Genomic DNA, 22,731 nt, shown 5'->3' with positions numbered 1-22,731 from the left:
CTGGAAAAAAAAAACCACAAACAGCACAGCTTTAGATTTCATAACAAAATCTATATATTTCAAATTCCAAGTAATGACCACTTTTTTGCACCCTAAGGACTCATTCAATGTTTATATCACGTTACGGTCCTTACATATGCACTAAATGTACTCATGGGATTTGAAGGTAATTATTTGAATTGTACTAATATAAACATGAGGTTTGTAAGCTAACTATCTTCACACTGAAGGATTTAAAAAGAAACTTAGTAAAAACAGTCTTCAATATAACACGAAGACATTGATAAAAATGTCTGAACATGTTTAAGAGTTTCTGTTAGTACAGAACTTCTATATATTTTGTGATTGAGCGAGTTACGGATAACCCTTTTTATAACAGTTTAAACCTCATGTGGAGAACAAAACAAACCCAATACAGTAGTACTAATACTTGAACTTGTAATTCATCATTAAAAAAAATGATAAAGTCTTTAAAAATAATGAAATAACATCAGCCCATTATTTTACTTTTAAATCTGAACTATATTCAGCAGGATGCAGATCAAGGACATCCCCATTCCACTGCTATTCCTGGGTATGTTATATTTCATTGGATAGTACACCATGGGTACTGTATGCATTGTTCATTGCTGCAGTGCTTTGGTCAGTCTCATTAGAAGATGACATGAAGATGGAAGCGAGAGGAAAGAGGTGATGGCACTTTGTCCTGTACTCCTCAGTCTGAGCATTGCAGCTTCCAAAACTCCCAGCAAGCAGTGCTTCAAGGACTTCAGTACAAGTCTGCAAAACAAAGCACCCACCGGCTCATTGGAACAACATATTCCCTGAAACAGACCTTCAAGTTCTGTGAAGAGGACCCTTAAGCCTTAAAAAGAAAGGCATGAAAATATTGGATTGTGGAGTCACAAAAGTAACTTATGAAGCTTCTGAATACAGAGCCCTTTCGGTTAGTTAGTCTGCTTGTGTAAACATGTTTTTATTGATTTATTGTAATTGCTCTAGTGCCATTACAGTGGGTTTTATGAAGTAAAATGAGGAACAAGCAACTGTCTAGAGAAGTGAATATCAAACGATATTTTATTCTGAATAACAGGCTTTGAAAAAACAACATTCTTTAAACAACCTCATGTTAAAACTCAACATGGTAAAGTGGTTTCTCTCTCTCTCGACAGCAGAAACGCCAACATAACTTCAATATCAAGTTCCCGGCAGTGTTTGCATTATCCTGAAGCCAAAACCTCAAGTGGTCTCTGTGAGAGGAGTTTTTGAAAAACTGTCGAAGCAGCTGTGTAGAATTAATGCCATAATGGGTTAACTTCCCCCAACATCAAACTTAATCAATAAAACAACTCTCTCAGTTATTAATTTGCTTACCTTAGGGTCTTAAATTCCACTGGCTATTTTGTCATTAAACTGTCATCTATTATTCTATACTGTCCTGTACATACTGATCTCATAGTCTTTATTTTTTTCATCACACAATGCTACTGACATACTTACTTGGTATTAGGAATTGCCTGAGAAATGTCCATAACAAAGAAAATGTGTATTTCCAATGTCTAACGCAATTATGAGCAGTTGAATAATGAACATGTATGACCAGTTTTACCTTTACATTTCTGTCTGTCAAGTCACCGTCCAGTCTTGTGGCTATCGTGATTGCTTTCTCTTGTTTTGAATTGTCCAGGAAATACATCATCTTTGCACCTAAAATGTAAATGTTTTCTTGACCAGGAACTAATTCATTGTTGCACAGCAGAACTCCAGACAAGAAAAGGTAGTGTAAAAATATCATTCATTAACCAATTCATAACCTTTAAGAAGGCTGTAAACCTACAATTAGCAGATGGAATGTGCATGCCCTTGAAGAAATGGTCATGTAAGCTTTCTTACCCTTTACTAGTTAGTTCCATTCCAATGGGCTCCTACCTCCTCCATGCACATGCTTGTCAGTATTCTGCTTGCTCTATGGAAATTCTGGAGGATTTGCATTGTTTTAACTATTGATTGAATCTCACCTGACAGCAGATGTGTGATTGAGTTGCATCTGCTCTTCAACAGTTCATTATTGAAGCTCTCCAAACTCTTGTTGGCAAATATTTTCTTCATTTCTTGCGACAGCACTTTGTTCACAGTTTCAGGGAGGTTGCTGTGATCGGAAACTACAAATTGCAAACAGCAATATATTGGAGACTTTAGAAACAACACAGACGATTGAAACAAACTCGATGTTGAACAGATATAAAGGAACCATTTACCCCTACACAACGCGTGTCATAGTGTGAAGGTGTGGCAATGTGGCCACGCCCTTGTGTGTAGTTTATGTTTATATGTTACGTGTTGTGTGTTAATGTTGGTGTATTGTAGTTGGTACACGGGATATAAATGGGTGTGTGCAGCACGAGTATTTAAAAATGTAGATTTGTATTTAGGCACGAGGATGGCACAAATCACTTCACGTGCTGGTTAAAATGTAATGTGTGGTCACGGGAGTGCACTTTAATTAATTCACGTGCAGTTGTACCGAGATTCCAATTGAATGATTGACTAGCAATCGAGACTCGGTACAACTGCATAAAAGCAGCATGTTTTCACTCACTCGGTTGTTGTGTGTTCGGTGAGTGGAGAACGGGTGTGGAGAGGAGAAAGGAAAAGAAACCAAGATAATAATAAGAAGAAGAAGTAGTATTATTTCACTCACCGTGTTTGTTTGTCTGTTCGTTTACTGCTTTATCGTTTTGTTTGTCTCTTATTTTGGCGTGAAGTGCCATGTCCTGTTTTGTGTTACAACCTTTTTATTTTCTGTTCTGTCTGTTAATTATTAAATAATGAGCGCGATCACGCGCTCAGCTTCACCAAAACCCCAAGTCTCTGTGTGTTACTACAGGTATGGGATTCTATTCACTAACAGGTCAATTCATAGCAAGCGCTACTACCTGAATGCAATGACTTTAATGAATGAAGACTGCATCATTAACAGTCTCTACATTACTGCGTATGGGTAACGCAAATCTGGCCATAAACAAGTACATTTCCCTTGGTCAGTACCAATAATCAACGAGAGAACCATAGAAGGCATATGTGTACCAAAGTTGAAGACAAAACATCCTGTTCATCAAATCTGTTTTAATGATACAAATACATTTAAAACTCTTCAGGGCTGTTTCCTTTACATCAGTTGCATTTGCACATAAACCCCCAACAATCCGACTTAAGCCTGTGGCTTTACCTGATACAAAGTTCAATGGTAGCCTCTTTGGAAAGACAGCTCTGGGATGCCTCTTTCCTACATCTTCATAAATCTGAAGCCTCTTCTCCACAGTGCCTGATAACACAATGCAATTAAAGGGTTAGAAAGAAACAGGAAACTGAAACACTCTCCTGGGGACCATGTCAAAAAGCAACAAACCACTGAAACATGTGTGTCACCTACAGGGCTGGAGAGCCTTTTCCAAGCCTTCATAGTATGAGCAGTTTTCTGCATTACGATCAATCAGCCCCTGATACACACTGGCAGCGTCTTCCAGCCTTCCCAGCTTTAACAACATGTCCCCTGTTACAAAGTAAAACAGAGGAAGATTACATAATTTACACTGTAAACAGCTTGCTGTTTGTTTACTTCAATGGCGCAGGGCAAACCATTCTGCACAATTTACAGCATGTTTACTTGCTCTCTGACAGTTGAATAATGCAAGCGTAACTGTTTCAAAACATCCTGATTTTTTTTATAGTTACACTTGTGGCTCTAATCTGTCAAGGTACTTTTGTTCAGTACAGAAACACCCAATAGTCCTGTGCCCATGCCTGGGTGTCAGAACTTCCCATGTTTACATGCATTACTTAATTGTTTAAGAGACAGGAATGTATGCAATCAAGCGCTGCTCATCACAGCATGAATAAGTCTCACCTGGTGCTGGACTTTGGAGGTTTGATTTCAGGGGTTGTTCATGCAGCTGTTTTAGTTAACATGGACCTGACTGCTCAAACCCTGGCTCCTGATTAATTATATAATACTGTATACTCAGGGTAGTTCTGACAGACTTGGGATTATGTTGTGTGATGATTTTGTGCCATGACTACTGAAACTCATTTCACACAGGCCGTGCTTAACTCATTTTAGATTAAAGTGATTCAAACTCTGGTATGCTACACTTTGGCTTAATTCCCTGTAAACAGGGGGTTAATGTGTGCCGGATCCCATCGGATCCCAGATTTTTTCACCCCAAGTGGCAAAACGGCAACAAGCTAGCGCTCTTAACAACAGCAGTGTCGGCATTCCTGTTCATCGGATTAGTCGGCCCGCCACTGGTACTGTTCAAACAATAAAGACGGTTCTACACTGGAAGTGAGCGAATCATTTGGAAGTGACTGGAATGCATTGGTGTGTCTACACCACTCACCAGTCTTGGTGCGAGCATCTCCACCTGAATAGAACTGGGTTCTGTTTATCCACACACATCACGGGCAACTACAATGAAACAGACCAGAACTTAGCAATGTATGCAGTCTCGACACAGGTCAAAACACAAGTGCAGGAGGCACATGGATGAGGGGACACTGATGCATGCAGTGCTGTGGTATCCTCGGCTCTGAGGTTGCTCATTAAGAGCAAATCAAAACAACACTACAAGGGCATAATATGATGACCTTCAATTACTCATTGAAATCATGCTGTGGTTTTGTTTGTTTTTTACCTTTGATTTCTTCTACCTTAAGTTTGTCACACATCTGTTTCTCATACGTCTCTATGTGCTCTAAAGCCTCTTGAAACAAACTGGCTTCTCGCATGACTTCATTCTGGTAGAGCAGCAACTCACTGCTCTCGTAGTCTATTTTATTGGGAGGAACCTACAAGTAAAATGAAATAAGGCAATAGATTCTCTTCCATGCCAATACAGAGGTGGCTATACAGAATGTTAAGACTCAGAACAGTCCATTCAATTGTTTTAGTCACAACAAAAACTACAATGTCACAAATACCAAGCATTTTAAATAAAGATTTGAACTCTCAGCTCACCTGTTGAGTTTTCCTAAATTCTTCCAGTAGTCTCAAGGCTGTGTCACAGTCCTTCAGTAAGTGGTAGGCGATCGCATATCCAATCCAGGAAGCACGTTGTGTGGGTCGTAACTGCAGGAGCTGGTACCTCGTTTCCTTCAACAACTGGGATCAAGGATTGCCTAATGCTAAAGTGACAGACAATTCTAACAGATCTACGTGTGGAATGGTCAATATATAGTGCTGCAACGCTGCAATTAGGCTGTAGATTAGCAGAATTGACGTCGCTCCTAATCAGAGGCCTCAGTGAATAAGCATGGAGACTGAATTACCCTCTCACCCCAGTAGAGGGTGCTCCCTCCAGATCAGGGTTGAGGCACATACAGTAGCTGGAGCCGAGGACGTGGGGGAGTGACAGTGCCTGGCTGCTGTGCTGTACCTGGCCGGTGAATAGAAACCTTCAATCTCCAGTGCTGATAATTCTTCACCTTTACCAAGCACTAAAATTCATAAAAAATAAATAAAATACAACAGCTTTGATGGCGTTTCTTCGTGAATTTTGACAAACCGATCTTTATTTTTTTCACTACAGAAGGAGCGAATTATATCCTATGCAACGTGTATTACTTGGAGGATTTCTGTTTAGCCCAGCTTTCCTTTAAAAGCATTTGCAGTTTTGTACCTTCAGGGTTTGTACCTTTTTTTTTTTTATAGTTAAACTTAAGGGAGGCTGTGTGGTCCAGTGGTTAAAGAAAAGGGCTTGTAACCGGGAGGTCCCCGATTCAAATCCCACCTCAGCCACTGCCTCATTGTGTGACCCTGAGCAAGTCACTTAACCTCCTTGTGCTCCGTCTTTCGGGTGAGACGTAACTGTAAGTGACTCTGCAGATGATGCATAGTTCACACACCCGAGTCTCTGTAAGTCACCTTGGATAAAGGCGTCTGCTAAATAAACAAATAATAATAATAATAACTTACTAGAAATGAAACGTTGGGCAGGGTAGTCCAGAAGAAAGTGGAGATAATGAAGGGTAATATCTATTTGAAATGACTACACCTTTAAGTTAAACAACCTGCCACATCAGGAGGAGTGATCACTGTAGCCTTCAGAGACAGAACCCCCTTCTCTTCCCCTAGATCCCACTAGAGCTGATTAAATAATTAGCAATGATTACCTGCCTCACTGCACACAGGGCACATACCAGGCAGCTAAGAAGAAATTGTAAAATAGTGAAGGTTCCTTTCACCATGCTTTGCACACAGACAGTGTAATCAGTGTAAAGGGCAGCAGTGTGGAGTAGTGGTTAGGGCTCTGGACTCTTGACCGGAGGGTTGTGGGTTCAATCCCCAGTGGGGGACACTGCTGTTGTACCCTTGAGCAAGGTACTTTACCTAGATTGCTCCAGTAATAACCCAACTGTATAAATGGGTAATTGTATGTAAAAATAATGTGATATCTGTAAAAATGTGAAATAATGTATAATGTGATATGTTGTAACAATTGTAAGTCGTCCTGGATAAGGGTGTCTGCGAAGAAATAAATAATAATAATCGAAGCCAGGGACAGGAGACCCCAGCTAAGCCACTGGCTCACCTCCTAGTGCCTCACCCTCTGAGTTGGATCTACGGCCTCAGCAGCAGTTATACTCATCACAAATATTGCTCTAAATTACTTATTTTGAATAGACACATAAAAATGCATTTAATATATTAAAATGTATAAATAATATTAATACAGAACAAATATACATAAGTTAAATGTGGAATTTAAAGGGTACACAAACAAGGCTTATATAAAAATAAAAACCTCAACATTCTCACAAGTCCCACAACTTTTTATTTTGCTGTTGAATTTTTTTGTTTTTCAGATTTTATTTTCAATATTTTTGAAAACAATAAAATAAATAATCAATAGCAAAACCGTGTAATGACTTGACAGTTGTGACAGTAGTGTGGAGTAGTGGTTAGGGCTCTGGACTCTTGACCGGAGGGTCATGGGTTCAATCCCCGGTGGGGACACTGCTGCTGTACCCTTGAGCAAGTTACTTTACCTAGATTGCTCCAGTAAAAACCCAACTGTATAATGGGTAATTGTATGTACAAATAATGTGATATCTTGTAACAACTGTAAGTCGCCCTGGATAAGGGCGTCAGCTAAGAAATAAATAATAATAATAATAATAATAATAATATTCCAAAGAAGGATGGGGAACAAGCTTTTAGACTACCTTTTTTTTTTTTTTTTTTTTTTACTAGGTCATGGCTTACTCTGTATCCCTCCAGGTCTCTCATTTGTATCTGCAGCAGTGACAGATCCATCAAGATCTGCAGGTTGTCTTTATCCAGTTTAAGAGCATTGCGATAACATTTAATGGCCTCATCGTACTTTTTATCAGATCTCAGGAGAAGTCCGTAAACGTGCAAACCTAAACACATGAATAGTTAAGGAATAAAAGGATGACGCACTTCCATTGTCATCGGGAAGTGTGGGTTCAAAACCGCCTGAGGTCACGACCTCAACCATTACATAACTGTCACCTTCGGATTAGATGAGCATGGAGACTTAACAGCTCCTTCACCCTTCAGGGAGTCATGGATACATGGATTGCAGAAGCATTCACATTGGGGAGAAAGCAGCGGTACAAGAAGATCATATAAATGTAACCTTATTTCATGGTGTATAAAAATATAAGGCAAAAACGTTTTGTTTTTTTTGCTTATGGAGAGTTTTTATTAGATTTCATTGATGCACAAGCAAAACTGTAACACTAAACCTTCTTTTCATTCCACTCGCTCCGCAGTGGTGGAATGACCTTCCTACAGATGTCAGGACCGCCTAGTCCCTGACCACATTCCGGCACCTCCTTAAGACTCACCTCTTCAGACAGCACCTGTAGAACTCTGTTTTTCCCCTGGGACACTATCACCCTTCCTTAAATGTGCTTTATTTGCTCTTATCTGCCCCTTATTTTACTGCATTTAATCCTGTACTTCAGAGTACTGCAATCTGCCAAGTGTTTAATCTGTAGTATTTTGTAGTTAATCATATCCTGATGTAACTATCACTGTCACTGTTATCTGCTGTATTATTGAATTGTATTTTGTCACACTTGTACTTGCTTGAACCAAAGTCATTGTATTTATCTTGCTCTTATTGTATTATTACTTGTACTGTAACACTTGAAATGTATTTGCTTACGATTGTAAGTCGCCCTGGATAATGGCGTCTGCTAAGAAATAAATAATAATAATTTAATATAGTTGAAGCCATTTTTCATACAAGAACAGCAAAGTGACTAAAGTGGATGAAACCCTCCCAGCAGGTGGCGTCTAAGCCAGGGACACAGCTACTGAACAGGAGACTAAACACACTCGCAATCTTAAACTGTATCAATCTGTACAAATACAAAAACTTGAGATAAGAATTTAAACAACACAAGTTTTAGTTTAGAATCTTAAAAAAAAAAGCATCATAGCAAAGGATACAGACATGGCTTTTCAAGTCACTGCGCAGTCCTTTCCTGACAAATTCAAACGCTTCCTCTTTCTTTCCTAAACAATTTAGTGCCAGCCCTTTCATATGCAAAGGTCTCTGCAAATAAAACACAGAGAAATACCTTCACAGTATTGTTTCTAATAATGGGATGGGGTTTTCCATTAAAGGGTTAACATACTGTCATTATCAGAACCACTTTCTTCCTCTGCCATTCTTCTGTTGAAGAAGGCTACAGCACCTGCTGTGAAAGGAATCCTTCTACAGTGGGGTGACACCTGAACAGACCACCAAGTGAAAGGTAAGAAAATGCATTCTTTAAATCTGTGATTATTAACCCATTAAAATAGGTCCATTGGGCAGTGTTATAACGATCAAACATATAACAGTGCAGGCGCATCTCTCTGGCGCATTTCTGTCTGTAGGACTATGTAAAATCATTTTTTTGATGATTTAAAAGAATTGTTTCTCAAAGAACAAGGTAGATCAGGTTGAACAGATGTTAAGTAACAACAGTATAAATGATGAATGAAGTCAATCGTTGCTTTTTTATCTGCACCCTAACAATGTACCTCCATACTCTGCAAACATTGCATTGGAAAGGATCGTCTTGCAAAACTTGAGGCCATTTTTGTACTGCTTTTGTTCATAACATTTCTAGGAAGAAAAAAAAGAAACAATTATTTAGCCAGCAGAAATGGGAAGGTGGTGTTAAACATACTTTTGAATGAAACCAACTTTATCTGGGACTTCAACTTGCCAGCCAGAATTAAAATCCTCGTATTTCTTTCTTTCAAAAAAAAAAAAAAAACCCTTAATAACGCGTATTGCACAAGCACTTGTGACACACTAGAGTAACGTCACCTCTGCGCTAAGTGCACAAGACTTATTTTTAGCAGCCACTAAGGCAGTGAAGCACGAGCTTCAGAGTAACACTGACTCACAAATACAATTCAGAAACATATTGCAGTGCACAGACATAGTATAATAACGTTTAGATACTTAGATAACCACACCAGACGTTCTTTATGACACTTAAGATACGACAGTTCAATTTTCAGTGGCGTTTTGACACACTGTACCTTCCATGTTACATTTCAGGTTAACAGACTGTATTGCAACATATTCACGCAGGCATACAGGGTTTTGTGCAGCAATAGCATACAAAATCGCGGACACTGTTCTAGGTCTACAAACTTGTTGTTTAAATAAAACTTTGTACGAACCCGTTAGCTGCAAAATGGTATTTTAAAGAATAATAATAATAGACATGAAGGAAACCCACTTTATGTCCTGTCAGGTAGGTGTTTTTTTTTTTCTGCTTCAAGTTCAAGTTTCATAAAAGAATGTAATATTTTAGTTTCAAGCTCGATTTTATTTAGTAGAAAACTAATTACTTGTGACACCTCTGATATAGGTAGTCATTTTGGCTATTGATAATATTTTGATGACAGCCACCCCAAATGTTATTTTATGCCATTTAAGATTTTGTTCAGTAAAACTTTGACAGAAAAAATAAATCCGGATGCATTTCACCAAGTAACTTTTTTTTTGCCATGTTATCTAATTTTTCTTGAACCAGATCGTACGGTACATCAAGACATGCGTGAAACATGTACACAAGCTCGTTTTATTGTGTCAGTCTGTAGATTATTACTCATAATTATTCCGAGTTCTGCTTTTGTATAAACTTAGCAGAATTCTCTTAAAGAGGTTACTTTCTTTGTGCGACAGAGGGACAGACGGCATGGTACAAGAAATGACCACCTCGCAAATGCTAAAAACGAGTACACTGTTAACTTTCTGTCCTTATCGATAACACTAATATAATTAATTTGCCTCCATACCTTTTTTTTTGAGGTTATGTAAAGATGTGTTTCATTTTTTAACTTGCAGTTTCGTCTGACACAGTTTGACATAAAGTTAGGCTGCTGATCATTGCCTGATCAGTTTACTTTCTTACTAACCCAGCAAGCATGTACGTATTGGGCAAAACATGGGCACCATGGGCATGTTCAGCCCATGCAAAACCCGCACTGGCCCAATTCGGGTACAGCAGAATACAGCCACCATAGCTGAGCCAATGCTGGGCCAGTACACACTAAAACCGAAGCTATAATAGAAAAAAAAACATGTGTGTTCATTTACATATTTGTATGATTTTTTTCTGATGCCAAAAGTACTATAACTAACACTATAAAATTACGCCAAAATTAAAGTACAAATTTACTTCAAATAGCTTGTTAAATAAGTGTCAAGTTAACTTGATTAATTAAATTTAAGTATTAAATGTATTTTGGTGTATTCTTTAAGCTTTAAATTAATATATCAAGTATATAATGTTAAAATTAAAATGTTCAAGTATATCTGGTGACAAAGCTTGCTAATTAACACATATATTAAATATTAGAGTAAAACCGTGTATATTTAAAGTTAGAACAGAAACGTACAGCAATTCATTTTATGAGCGCCCTTTTTTTTGTATTACCCCTTTAGGTACACAAGGAACTGAGCGGCTGTTCAAACGGTTTCATCTTAAAATACATTTGAGAGAGACTTAACACGAGGAAGCTGACCATTTTTATTTGTGGGACACTTTTGTACCCTAAGCGTTAATGTATGTCACCCACTGATCTATAACCCCCCCCCCCCCCCCTTACAAATCCCATAACGCATTTCATGAGCGGCTGCTATGACTGCATTATTTCGGGTCAAGAAACAACATTTACCATGTTTACTGGAGGCACAGTAAACTAAACCGAGTTATATGGGAACGTTTAAAACAGTATAATGTTAGTTAATTTAGCTTTATCTGAATTACATTGATTTGCGATTTAAGATTAGTGGCCCAAGCAGGTCTCTGATCATGACCATTGTTAGTGCGTTTGAAAAGTTATTTGTATTTATTTGGGGTGAGTGTGTGTTGCTGTTAGGAGGATAAGGTGTGTATTCCATTAGACTTAATAAACAGCTCAGTAACGAGGGACTCGATGTAAGCGTCTTTTAAACGCTTCAGAATTGTGTGGTTTTTTTTTTTTTTTTTTTTTTTTTGCAACACCTCCATTGTGATCAACAGAAGAACTATAAACAGAAACTGATTTGACAACTGTTTTGACTATTGAAGTCAATAGTCAATAGATACTCCTATTTCACATGGAAAAGCATATACCGCACCAGTTCGGCTTTTCTCACCAGTTAAGGTGTTTTACAAATACGCCCCTTTTTTTTGCAGCTTGCCTAAAATATAACATGACACATATCCTTTTATTACAAACTTGTAATAAGAGAAATAAGAGAAATTAATTCTGAAATTAATTTGTTAAAAAATGTAATTTGAAACATATTGTTCTCTGGTTGTATTTTATTGAATCCATGTATGGAATCCTAAGTATTACAATATAGTATTGTTTTATTTTTCAGGTGGGTGAATAAACAGGCCAAGATGAAGAACTGCATCTGTTTCATCGGAAGTCAACTCAGCAAACAGCGCTTTCTTCTGGCAATGGCAGGTGCTGCACACGGGTCCAGACAGCGCGCACTAACGCATCGTTATTATCAGCACTGGAACTGGCTCCACGTGGACCTGCTGGTTTATACACACAACAGCTGACAAGAAGACACTACCATCATTTCTCCAAGGAACTGTTACAACAAGAATCTGTTCAAAGATATTTAGAGAAGATGATTGAAGAATACCGACAGGTTACCCAGAGACTGAATAACAGGGCACACACTGAAAGTGAACGCAGGACCAAGAGCAGAAGGCAGATCGAACTGTCACCCATGGCAACAGTATTTCAGCAACCTCAGCGTGCGGTGAAAGACTGAAGGATGTGCAGGCTATTATTGAAAGCAAGTATTGCAGTTGTTTTTTTTCAGTTACCTCATTATTAGGTCGGTTTTGTTTTATAGTCTCAGTGTGGCTCCTATTGCCAGCAATGCAAAGTCACCCTCAAACTTAAGGTAGCCCCTTTTATCAGTAAGCCACTGACTACAGTCCCAAGAGTAAAGTACTGACAGCCTTGCACAAATGTAGAGTGCTGGAACTGTTCAACAATGTTTTAACAAAGTCAATTAATTTACTAAAATAAAAATATAGAAATAAAACCCCTTAAACCCCCAAATCTTCTGAGATACAGCCATAAATGCTGTTTCTGGAGTACTGTTAGGTCCCTATGTCAAGCTGGACATTACACAACAGAATTTCAACAATGTGAAACCTGTTGAATTTGTGTTTTGTATTGAAAATGTACTGTGAGACCACAAGGAGTAAAACAACATTAATATCGTTAATCTAGCTTTTGTTTTGTGTGTTAAAATGATTGAAATGCAGGTGCAGAGGCAGGAGAAGACACACAGATGTTGGAGCTTGCTAAAGAAGAACAGAAGGGCATCAGAAAACTCATTGAAGCACTGCAAATAAAAGTAAGGCTCAGCAAAAAACACTGTCCAAAAAAAAAAAAAGGTTTTGTTTTATTTATACTATATATTCACAGTGTGACTGAGAAACAGTGCATCATACATTTTTCTAGTGTTTATTTTTTTCAAAAATGTATTGTTTTTTAGTAGTGCAACTCTATAGCAGACAGTAGTAATGACAAGGCAGAATTAGGACAGGAACAACTCAGGATTAGCAGCACTGGAAACTGATGTCATGTCCCAGGATATCACATGCTGAGGCACTGTGAGTTTCCCTCCATTGACCCACAGTCTGCTCTCTGGGACCAGGGCCTTAGCCAGATTCAAATCGAAGTCTCCAGAGGTTAAGGACTAATCCATTAACCTGCTGTACAACCTAGTCCCACTTTTTTGCATCTTGTGAAATTGAAGGTGCATTATCGTACCAGTAAGATTTGGATACTCCTCCTGTCAGTGTTTGCACTGTTGTAATGTAACCCTGTAGCTGGATGTGGTTCTTAAATGAATGCAGTGTACAATACAGAGTTTTGAAAGACAAAGTGACAGCCAGCAGCACTGAACTCTGCACTTTTATTAATCTGCTTTTTTAATCTGCTTTTTTCTGCTTAGCTGCTTCAGAGTCTGGTGCCTAGTGACAAGCATGATGCTAGCGATGTTATTGTGGAGGTGGCTGCTGGGAGAACAACAGGAGGTTAGTGTGAACCACGCAGGTCCGTTTTTTTCTTTCAGGCGACATATATATATATATATATATATATATATATATATATATAAAATGTGGATGTATCCTTTAAATAAAACTGTATTCTAAACAATCAGCTGCAGTTCATGCAGTGTAGCGTGGATTTATCAATGTCCTCCAATTTATGTCCCTTCCTCTCCTCGCATTTTTAAATACAGTCTCAGTAAGAAACACTAGTGCAGTACTGTTGGGTCAAAATGTTTGTTTCACCAGTTGCTATTTGCACATCTTTTGGTGGAAATGTTTCAGCAACTTGCTCTATTCTTAGCAAGGTACACAAGGAAGCTGCATGTTTCATTACTTCCCTGTAGAAAATCAATATACTTGCATCACTTTCAGTCTGCAGACCACGGTGACAGTCTGTTCATCCCTCTCTCTGGTAGATGTTATTATAGAGCCCAAGGATTTGAGGATTGATACAGTCAGATCGAAGGGAGCTGGTGGACAAAGTGCTAACACAACAGACAGCGCTGTTCGACTGGTTCATATTCCCACAGGCAAGTTCTCTTGAAAGTGCATTTTCTCTACTAGACAGAATTGATATGTCACATTTTAGTAAAGGAGCACCCACTCCTAAGTTGTACCTAAGTTGTGCTTAAACTGAATCATCAGTGGGTATACTCTACCAGAGTAATAAAACCTACACAGTGCAGGTCTATAGCAGATATATATATTATGTGAGCTTGGAGCTCTGTTTTGGGGTGGTAACCCGACGAAAGACCAGACAAGAGGCAGGAAATGAAGTCTAAGTGAGAGTTTATTTACAGTTAAAAAAAAAAAAAAAAAAAACTTTCAAAAGGGTTGCCAGAAAATAAAAACCTAGCCCACTCACCGGGCCTTAGTCTTAACTGCTTCAGGTCCCTAGTCTTAACAGTTGGGCAAGGCTAGCCCCCACCCAACCCAAACACAAAACACCGCCTCACACACTCTGGGGTGTTAAGAGTTCAGTCACTTGCAAGTCTCCTGGCCTGCAATTTCACCACTTGCCACCAGGAGGACTCCCAGGTAAGTTTTCCTTTCTAATCTTTGCAATTGTATTATCCGTGCTCAGGGCTGTACACAAACTTTCTTTCTGCTTCCAGGTTTCACCGACGAACAAGGGTGCCCCCAGCAGGCAAGTCCCGGGCAAGGAGGATGAAGTAATCCCAGCGTTTATAAAGTACAAGTGAAGAAAAGAACAAGGCTCGTTTTCCCCAACAGAGCCAACTCAAAATACCACGTACTTGTTCCAGCCAACAACTGAAAATAAAAGTCTTGAAATTAACTGTGTTGACTCTCTATCAAACAGTCCATTACTTGTGGTTCCAACACAGTTATATACTGCAGGGATTTCTCATCACCGCGTGTCCTGATGATCCTTTTGAATAGTACACAGTCCTTAAAACAAGCACGATTTGCGCAAAGCGCTACTTCTCTCCGGTGCCAGCGTTATTTTACAAGCAGGTTATCTCCTGAACCATGCACTCCAAGTTCAGTGAACACGCTTTTAAAAACAATGTCAACACACTCCACGCTCGTGTTACCGCAGGAATAAAACAATCTTTGGCTGCTGTCTTCACTCACAGCTCCCAGCGTAAAAATATACGACACAGATCTCCTTCTAAAATCCCAACCATACTCCCGTTTAGAATATTAAAAGTTTGTTTCAACTACCTTGCTGCACCGTAGTTGTCTTCCCGTGTCCATAGTTTGTTTCGCTGGTATCCTCCACAGTATTCCGTTTATTCCTGGTCTGATGCTTTATTGCAAACGAAACCCACGCTCCTGGTCACATTGCATACTTTTTAAACACTTGTTTCTACACACAAAGAATAACGCTCTCTCTCCTGCACAGACTGCCCTGTTGCTGTTCAGTCCCATACCTCGCTATTCGCCACCTTATATAATGCTTCCCCCCCCCTTCCAGCTGCTATTAATTAACCCCTTTAGCCAACCCAGAAGTGGAGCCCTACGGCAGCTACTCTGTGGGGTAATTTAAAGACGTATCAAAATATGCTTTGTGATAAATTGCCCTGTAGTAATGCAACTATAGAACCTCACCTTTCTATGTTGCATTACTACTTACTCTTGCATATTTATCACAATATATATATATATATAGTTTTTTTATACTGATTTCAAAGCAAGGGTATGTGATCATAATGATGAAGCTGTCCATTGTCTCCTTGTCTAACACATACAATGTTTTATTAGTTGTGGCTGTGTATTTCTTTTCATTTAACAGGAATAACAGTTGAGTGTCAGCAGGAATGCTCACAGCTGCAAAACAGGGAAACTGCAATGAGGATGCTGAGAGCGAGAATTTACCAACAGCTCATAGAAAAAGAGACGGAGCAGAGGCAAAGTGCCCGGAAACTTCAGGTGCTTCAACTGGAGTCAGATCTCAATAACTGCTTGTTCACCAGCATACGCAACAGCATTGCAGACATGTAAAAGTGCACAAGAAACACCTTGCAGGAGCTGAAGGAGAATTTGGAGTTTGGGATCTTGTCTCAACTTCCAGCAAAAAATACATTAGGAGGGTTTGGGAAATGGGGAATAAGAATCAGCAAGGAAATAATAATATTAATAACAATAACAGCGTCTGTGTTTCTGGCAGGAGTTTCTGAGTGGTGGAGAACTGCTGGAGGGGTTGATCAGTGAGCTACTGAAGTCAGCAGAAACGGAGGCTCTTCTTGAACTGGTAGAAAACAGCAGTAACTGAGAAAGTTACCACGGAATGTGACATCCAACTGTCGGTGCCTATTGACACCACCAGGCAACTACTGTACCAGTGTATCTACAACCAGACAATGCAAATACAACGTTCCCCTTTGGAAGGCAGCCCTTTATAATGTGGGATCAGTTGTAATGCAGCATTGCAGTGACTCCCATTTGCCCTATAATGCCATTCCACTAGCACTTCCATACTCGTTATAAGAAGGAACACAAATAGCATGGTCTTGTAACTATGATTCCAGGGTATAGCTGTATTATTATTATTATTATTATTTATTTCTTAGCAGACACCCTTATCCAGGGCGACTTACAATTGTTACAAGGTATCACATTATTTTTACATCCTCCACCTGGGATTAAACCCACAACCCTCCGGTCAAGAGATCTGCCATAAAAGTGTCAATGAGGTGCGGGGGTCACCGTGGGAAGCCTGGACAGATCAAGCAAGGTATTGTGTGATATCTCGGTGGAAATCAACAGAAAGCCCCTTGCTTGTTGAAGTTGTTTCCATTTGGTTTTACGCTACCCCTGTGTAAATATGGTGTGCGCATGCCCAGGTTTAGGCAGCACAGTCGGAGCACAGCTGCAGGTTTTTGTTTCACAGAGAACTGTTGACAATTACACTTTGTTTTATTGGAAACTGTGTTGTGTTTCTGAAAGGAGAAGTCACCCTCAAATCTCCAGTAATCAAATTGTTGCTTTAAATAGCCCTCTCGTCTACGCCGCCATGTCGTTTCTTTGTTTGGTCCTCCTCACCCTGCAGCGTGCCTTGTCCTGGCGGAAGGTGGCCCAGAGTGCCACTTGTCCTGCCCCCTGGCATGAGCTGTCATCAATCAATAGTCATTACATCGTAGTCCAGCCCACGTATAGGGGCGGCTATCGAGCTCCAGTGGACAAGACCATGGGCCAAAGTATATTACGTTTCATCATGGGCATGGTCATATGTCAAATGAGACAAAGAATCGTTCAATTCAAATCTTTTGTGGCTGTCTCCTTTCTGAATTGCACAATATCTCAGTAAACATATGGTAGTTTATTAAGATGGTGATTTCAGATTGTAGATTGTGTTTTGTTTACTGTGAGAGGGTTCGATATTAGCCAGACACATTAGATACGCAATAAAACAATATCAAGAAACAATTTTTTTTAAAGTGAAATTAAAAGCTGCAATTATCATTGGGGTTTGAAAAATGATCTGTTACTAAATGAGTTAAGCTTTACAGGAGGTGTAAAACAGTGGTAATAACATGATAGAACGCTCTTGGAGGTTTTTAAAAAATACATTTTTATAAATGCCTTGAAAATGGCAATCATTTCAGTAAGTACATTATATAATTTTATTTTAGAAAAAAAGCAACACCCTGTTTTTCTTAAACGTTTTATAACCGCACCCTTGAATATGGGCGTGTGAGTTTACATCTCCGATAATACGCCATCACAAAGCAGAGCGCACGGATTGGTTGCGAGCCTGTCAGTCAAGTGGTGCTCTGTCTGTTTATCAGAGCCATGTGCACTGATGTGTAACGTTAACACAAAAAACAAAGAAAAACACTTTGTTTTGTCAACTGACTGTACGTTGATGTTTTAAATTCTTTCCTTGGATCTTAACTTCATAGTACGGCATGATAGGTGTTTTAGTGGGCTTTACGTAAACTGATAACTGAACAATAAACGCCCCCTGGGGGCGGACTAATCCTTCTGTTTTATGAGAGTATTGTACCAGGCTACCTGTCATTTTTAACAACAATTTGATACTCCAGACATGAACGCAAAGTATATAAGAGCTACATAAATACGGGTATAAAGAAAGATTTTACCGACTGTAAATGTATTGTCTCTGGAAATTGCAAACTTGTTTTTATTATTATTATTATTATTATTATTATTATTATTATTATTATTATTATTATTATTATTATTATTATTATTATTATTAAATAAGTAATGTACAATGTTATCTATAAACAAAAAAAACCACGTTGGCAAAAAAAATAAATAAAAGGCAATATATATGTGTGTGTAGTTATGTGTAATTTGGTATTTTATGGTTTTCCTCGGTGTATTTGACACAACAAACCACGTGGGGCAAATTCTGTCAACCAAACTCCATGGCGCGTCACTCAACAGCACAGCCAATCACAATCTGACAGTATGACCAGATCGGGCACCCGTACAGAGCGGAGAACAACAAGCTAGGGTGCGCGCGCTCGCTTTGCGAAGTAATAAATGTGATTGTGGAGCTTTGGCACTGCAGAGAGAGGCAGGTGACTATGTTGAAAACGTCAGTGTATTATGAGTTAAAAAAAAAAAAAAAAAAGGAATTACATTTGGAGACTGACATGTGTTACTTTAACGATACACAGGAGAATGTTTATAAACGTTTGGGAAATAACTAATAGAAATTAGACCGTGTCTAAAGTGCAAAAGTGGATTGTAGCTACACATTACAGTCGGAATACAGTATGCGCCTGACGGTCAAACACTAGCGCAATCACCGTCAGATCCAGATATCATTTTTTTTATTTGTGATCAAAAACGCTTGCCAGTAGTTCACCGGAGGGATTCTTGAATTGTAACCCTCTGCACATCAGTAATACGTATTGCGATTAAATAACACTGCCGAGACACCGGCGTTTTTTTACACATACAAAAGATGGCCTCTGTTTCCAGTTATTTCACTGGCCCGGAGGAGTTAGAGGACACGAATCACGCTCGCAGTTTACTCCGGGAACTGAAGCTTTTCTATGATTGTAAACTGCTCGTGGACGTGACGATTGAAGTGGAGTCCTCGGAGCTGTATCAGCACGCCTTACCGGGGAACAGCAGCAGCGTCAGCGCTAACGGGACGGGGAAGCTGTTTTCCTGCAACCGGAACGTCCTGGCAGCAGCCAGCCCTTATTTCAAAAGCATGTTTACCGGCGGACTGTATGAAAGCAAGCAAAAGAAAGTGACTATTCACGACGTGGACGCAGAGTCGATGTCCCTCATCATTGATTACTGTTACACGGGCAAGGTAACGATCAGCGAGGGAAATGTCCAGAGACTCTATGCATCAGCTAACATGCTCCAGCTGGAATACGTAAGGCAAGCGTGCTCCAACTTCATGGCCAGGAGGCTTGACCTTTCAAACTGTGCAGGGATCTTGAAGTTTGCAGACGCGTTTGACAATCATGATCTGAAGGAGAAGGCTCGGGCGTTCATTGCCCGGAACTTCCAGCACTTCTGTAAGAAAGGCAGGGAGCTTTGTGAGCTGAGCTTGAGCCAAGTGAAGGAAATCCTCGCGTTGGATACACTGGATGTGGACAGCGAGAGGAAAGTGTGCTCGGTAGCCATCCAGTGGATAGAGGCAAACTTGACAGAAAAGGTGGGGAACGCATTAGAGGTGCTGAAGTGTATACGATGGCACCACTTTACTGAGAAAGAGAAGGTGTACATAGAGGGGCTGAAGTCTAAACCCTTCATAAAGAAACAGTGCCTGGAAATCCTGGAGGGAGTCACTGGAGCCACATGCAGTGAGGTCACTGCAAGTTCGGAAAACCCTGCAAAGAGGATCGGGATGAGTGCCAAAGAAATGATCATATTCTTTGGACCGCCTAAGGAACCTTTTCTATGTTACGACCCCTATGCGGGAGAAATCTTTACCATGGTCTCCCCTTTGACTAACTTGGCCATTGACACCTTTGCTGTTTGTGTTTCACCTGAAAATGACCTGTATTTGGCCTCGCAGCATTCTAGGCGTCTCTGGATTTATAATGCAGTGCAAAACAACTGGACAGAGCTGGAACAAAGACTGCTGGACAGGACGGATATGGACATTGGGTACCTCAACGGGAACATCTACATCCTGGGTGGTCGCGATCCATTGACGAGTGCCAGGTTAAAAGAGGTGGAGTGTTATAATATTCAGAGGAATCAGTGGAGGCTTGTGGCTCCCCTGCCTCATTCCTTGGGTAAAATTGAAATTGTAACAGTGAACGATCACCTGTATGTTGTCAGCAACAAAAGGATGCTTTGCTTGGAGCCCGAAAGGAACCAGTGGCTCAACTGTGCCTCCCTGAAGCGGCCGGAGTTTCAGGAAGCCTGTGTGTTCCAGGAGCAGATTTTCTGTATCTGTGACATCCCTGTCATGAAAGTGTACAGCCCAGCCCGGGGAGAATGGAGACGGATTGGGGACATTCCAGTCGATGGCAACACCAGCAACTACCAGATCGTCAGGCATGGCAACAAGCTGATGCTCATCACAACCACCCTCCCTCACCGGAATAAAAACAGGGTCACCATTCATGAGTATGATCCCACCAGCGACCAGTGGATTAACATGGGGACCATGCTTGGATTACTGCACTATGCCTTTTCTTACGGGTTCATCTGTTTTACAGCACGTATTTACCCCACGCGTCTGGAGTCGGGGCAGAACTTTGTCACAGAGGAGGATGATGATCGCAGCGGGTCCAGTGCGGACTGGGACTTTGAAGGACTGAGTGACGCCGACTCTGAGTCGGGCAGCTCCAGCTCGTTTTCAGAGGATGAAAACTGGTAGCACTCTCAGCATCCCCATATACACTGTATTTAGATTCATATAATATTTGTTTGACAGGTGTGCATCAGTAAGTTACAAATACAAGTAATGTAGTGGGGGGTTTGTATTTCATACTTTTACATTTGTTTATTGGGTTTCATTTTTATTATTGCTTGGCCCTTGAGATTTTAAAACCTTGAAACCAGCCATTACCAGTGCAGAAAGCTTAAAGATGTGACTTGATTAGCACCCAGACCTCAATGTGGTAGCATGCACTCTGAGAGGCATCTTAACTGCTTTTTGTTTATTTTATTTTTGGCACGGGGGGACGGACAAAAAATGTCCTGATTCAGTACAGAACACTCGTGCGGCTTAGCATGAGGTCCTAGCTGCTAACAAGAAGAATGAAACTAGCTGACAGACAACAGCACATGGACAAGTGCCACCTGGTTCAACTGGATTTAGATACCAAATGGAAAAGAGGTGTCAGGTGCTTTGTTCACACAGCTCTTTGTGTGACTCAGAAGGAGTAGGTGTGATGGTAATGGACTTAAACCAAGGGGAATGTGTATCAGCCTTTAATATTTAACAACATCTACATCAGGGAGGAGGGGGAGGGGGAGGGGGGCGGGAGATTTTTTTATAGTTTTGTATGGAAGGAAATGCTTCAGAATAGCCTACTTGCTTTGAAATTGTTACTTTGCTACAACTCACAGCAGTTTGATAAAAGCCCCTAATATTTTGATATGGCTTACAAGAATTTTGTGACTAAAAAGTACAAGCCATTTTGTGCTCTCAGTTAATAAACTGTTCATGACACATGTCTGATTCCTCCCAGTTATTTCTTTAGTGGGCCAGAGGGAGGTAGATCCAAATATTTTCTATACAAGAGCATCAGACTACAAAATACGACTGGTACACGTTTACACAGTGTATGAAAATAGTTCACTCCTGTGTGTGATTTACACAAGAAATTCTTCTTGCTCTAACCACTAGAACGATATTCAAGTGATTTACTGAATGTCATCAAAACGGTTGAGTCATTTCTCAGGTACTGTAGATATTTTCTTGCATTCTGTTTTTCATTACTTTTGACGAGGTTGATGGTAGTCATCATCTTGATTTTAATGTCTGTCGTTGACAAGCCCCCAGTCCTTATCCCAATCTTACGATCTGATTTGTGTAATAATGATCATAGCTGGGAATTATAGTAATCCTGTAATCCTGCAGTAGACATTATTATTATTATTTGTTTATTTAGCAGACGCCTTTATCCAAGGAGACTTACAGAGACTAGGGTGTGTGAACTGTGCATCAGCTGCAGAGTCACTTACAATTACGTCTCACCTGAAAGAGGGAGCACAAGGAGGTTAAGTGACTTGCTCAGGGTCACACAGTGAGTCAGTGGCTGAGGTGGGATTTGAACTGGGGACCTCCTGGTTACAAGCCCTTTTCTTTAACCACTGGACCACACAGTATTCCTTGACCTGTGACCCCCCACCGCCCCCCCCCCCCCCAAAAAAAAAAAAAACATGAAACCGGCTTCAAAGATGTAATTATGTGCAATTAACCACCAAACACCCAGGCCTGCATTTTCCACAGTGAAGTCAAATTGTATGGAGAATGTATGAAAATGTACCCAGAAAGTAAAGGAGCAGCATTCCAAATGCATTTTGTCCAAAACATAATTAACACTGTGAGTATTTCAAGGGAGGACTTTACACCCTGAAATGAACAGATACAGTATATTCATTTTATTATGTGCATAATATCAGGGACACCCAATCAAAGTGCCCATAGGCAGTGCCGCCCACAGGGAGGGTGGGACGACCGGGACTGAAAAA

The 22,731-nt window shown here is 40.1% G+C and overlaps 3 protein-coding genes across 3 annotated transcripts; 2 read left to right on the top strand and 1 right to left on the bottom strand.

Moving 5' to 3' along the window:
* Positions 1-6: 6 nt before the first annotated feature.
* On the bottom strand, positions 7-10,238 carry LOC117407534 (N-alpha-acetyltransferase 16, NatA auxiliary subunit-like). Its single transcript, XM_034922350.2, has 11 exons — positions 10,186-10,238; positions 9,055-9,147; positions 8,483-8,586; positions 7,265-7,422; positions 5,018-5,152; positions 4,695-4,848; positions 3,434-3,553; positions 3,230-3,325; positions 2,019-2,162; positions 1,610-1,707; positions 7-780 (listed from the first exon to the last, which is right to left on the bottom strand). Exons 1-11 carry the CDS (start codon positions 10,236-10,238, stop codon positions 580-582), a joined length of 1,356 nt encoding a protein of 451 aa, XP_034778241.2. The 3' UTR covers positions 7-579.
* Positions 10,239-11,917: 1,679 nt separating this feature from the next.
* On the top strand, positions 11,918-14,381 carry LOC131737804 (peptide chain release factor 1, mitochondrial-like). Its single transcript, XM_059029383.1, has 4 exons — positions 11,918-12,341; positions 12,823-12,914; positions 13,518-13,599; positions 14,034-14,381. The coding sequence occupies exons 2-4, from the start codon at positions 12,849-12,851 to the stop codon at positions 14,159-14,161; spliced, it is 276 nt and encodes a 91-aa protein (XP_058885366.1). The 5' UTR covers positions 11,918-12,341; positions 12,823-12,848; the 3' UTR covers positions 14,162-14,381.
* Positions 14,382-18,531: 4,150 nt separating this feature from the next.
* On the top strand, positions 18,532-21,706 carry LOC117406815 (kelch repeat and BTB domain-containing protein 7). Its single transcript, XM_034011138.3, has one exon. The coding sequence runs from the start codon at positions 19,022-19,024 to the stop codon at positions 20,906-20,908; it is 1,887 nt and encodes a 628-aa protein (XP_033867029.3). The 5' UTR covers positions 18,532-19,021; the 3' UTR covers positions 20,909-21,706.
* Positions 21,707-22,731: the final 1,025 nt, after the last annotated feature.

The sequence above is a fragment of the Acipenser ruthenus genome, chromosome 8, assembly GCF_902713425.1.
Source record: "Acipenser ruthenus chromosome 8, fAciRut3.2 maternal haplotype, whole genome shotgun sequence".
Taxonomy (NCBI): domain Eukaryota; kingdom Metazoa; phylum Chordata; class Actinopteri; order Acipenseriformes; family Acipenseridae; genus Acipenser; species Acipenser ruthenus.
This window is presented reverse-complemented; position numbering and strand designations above follow the sequence as displayed.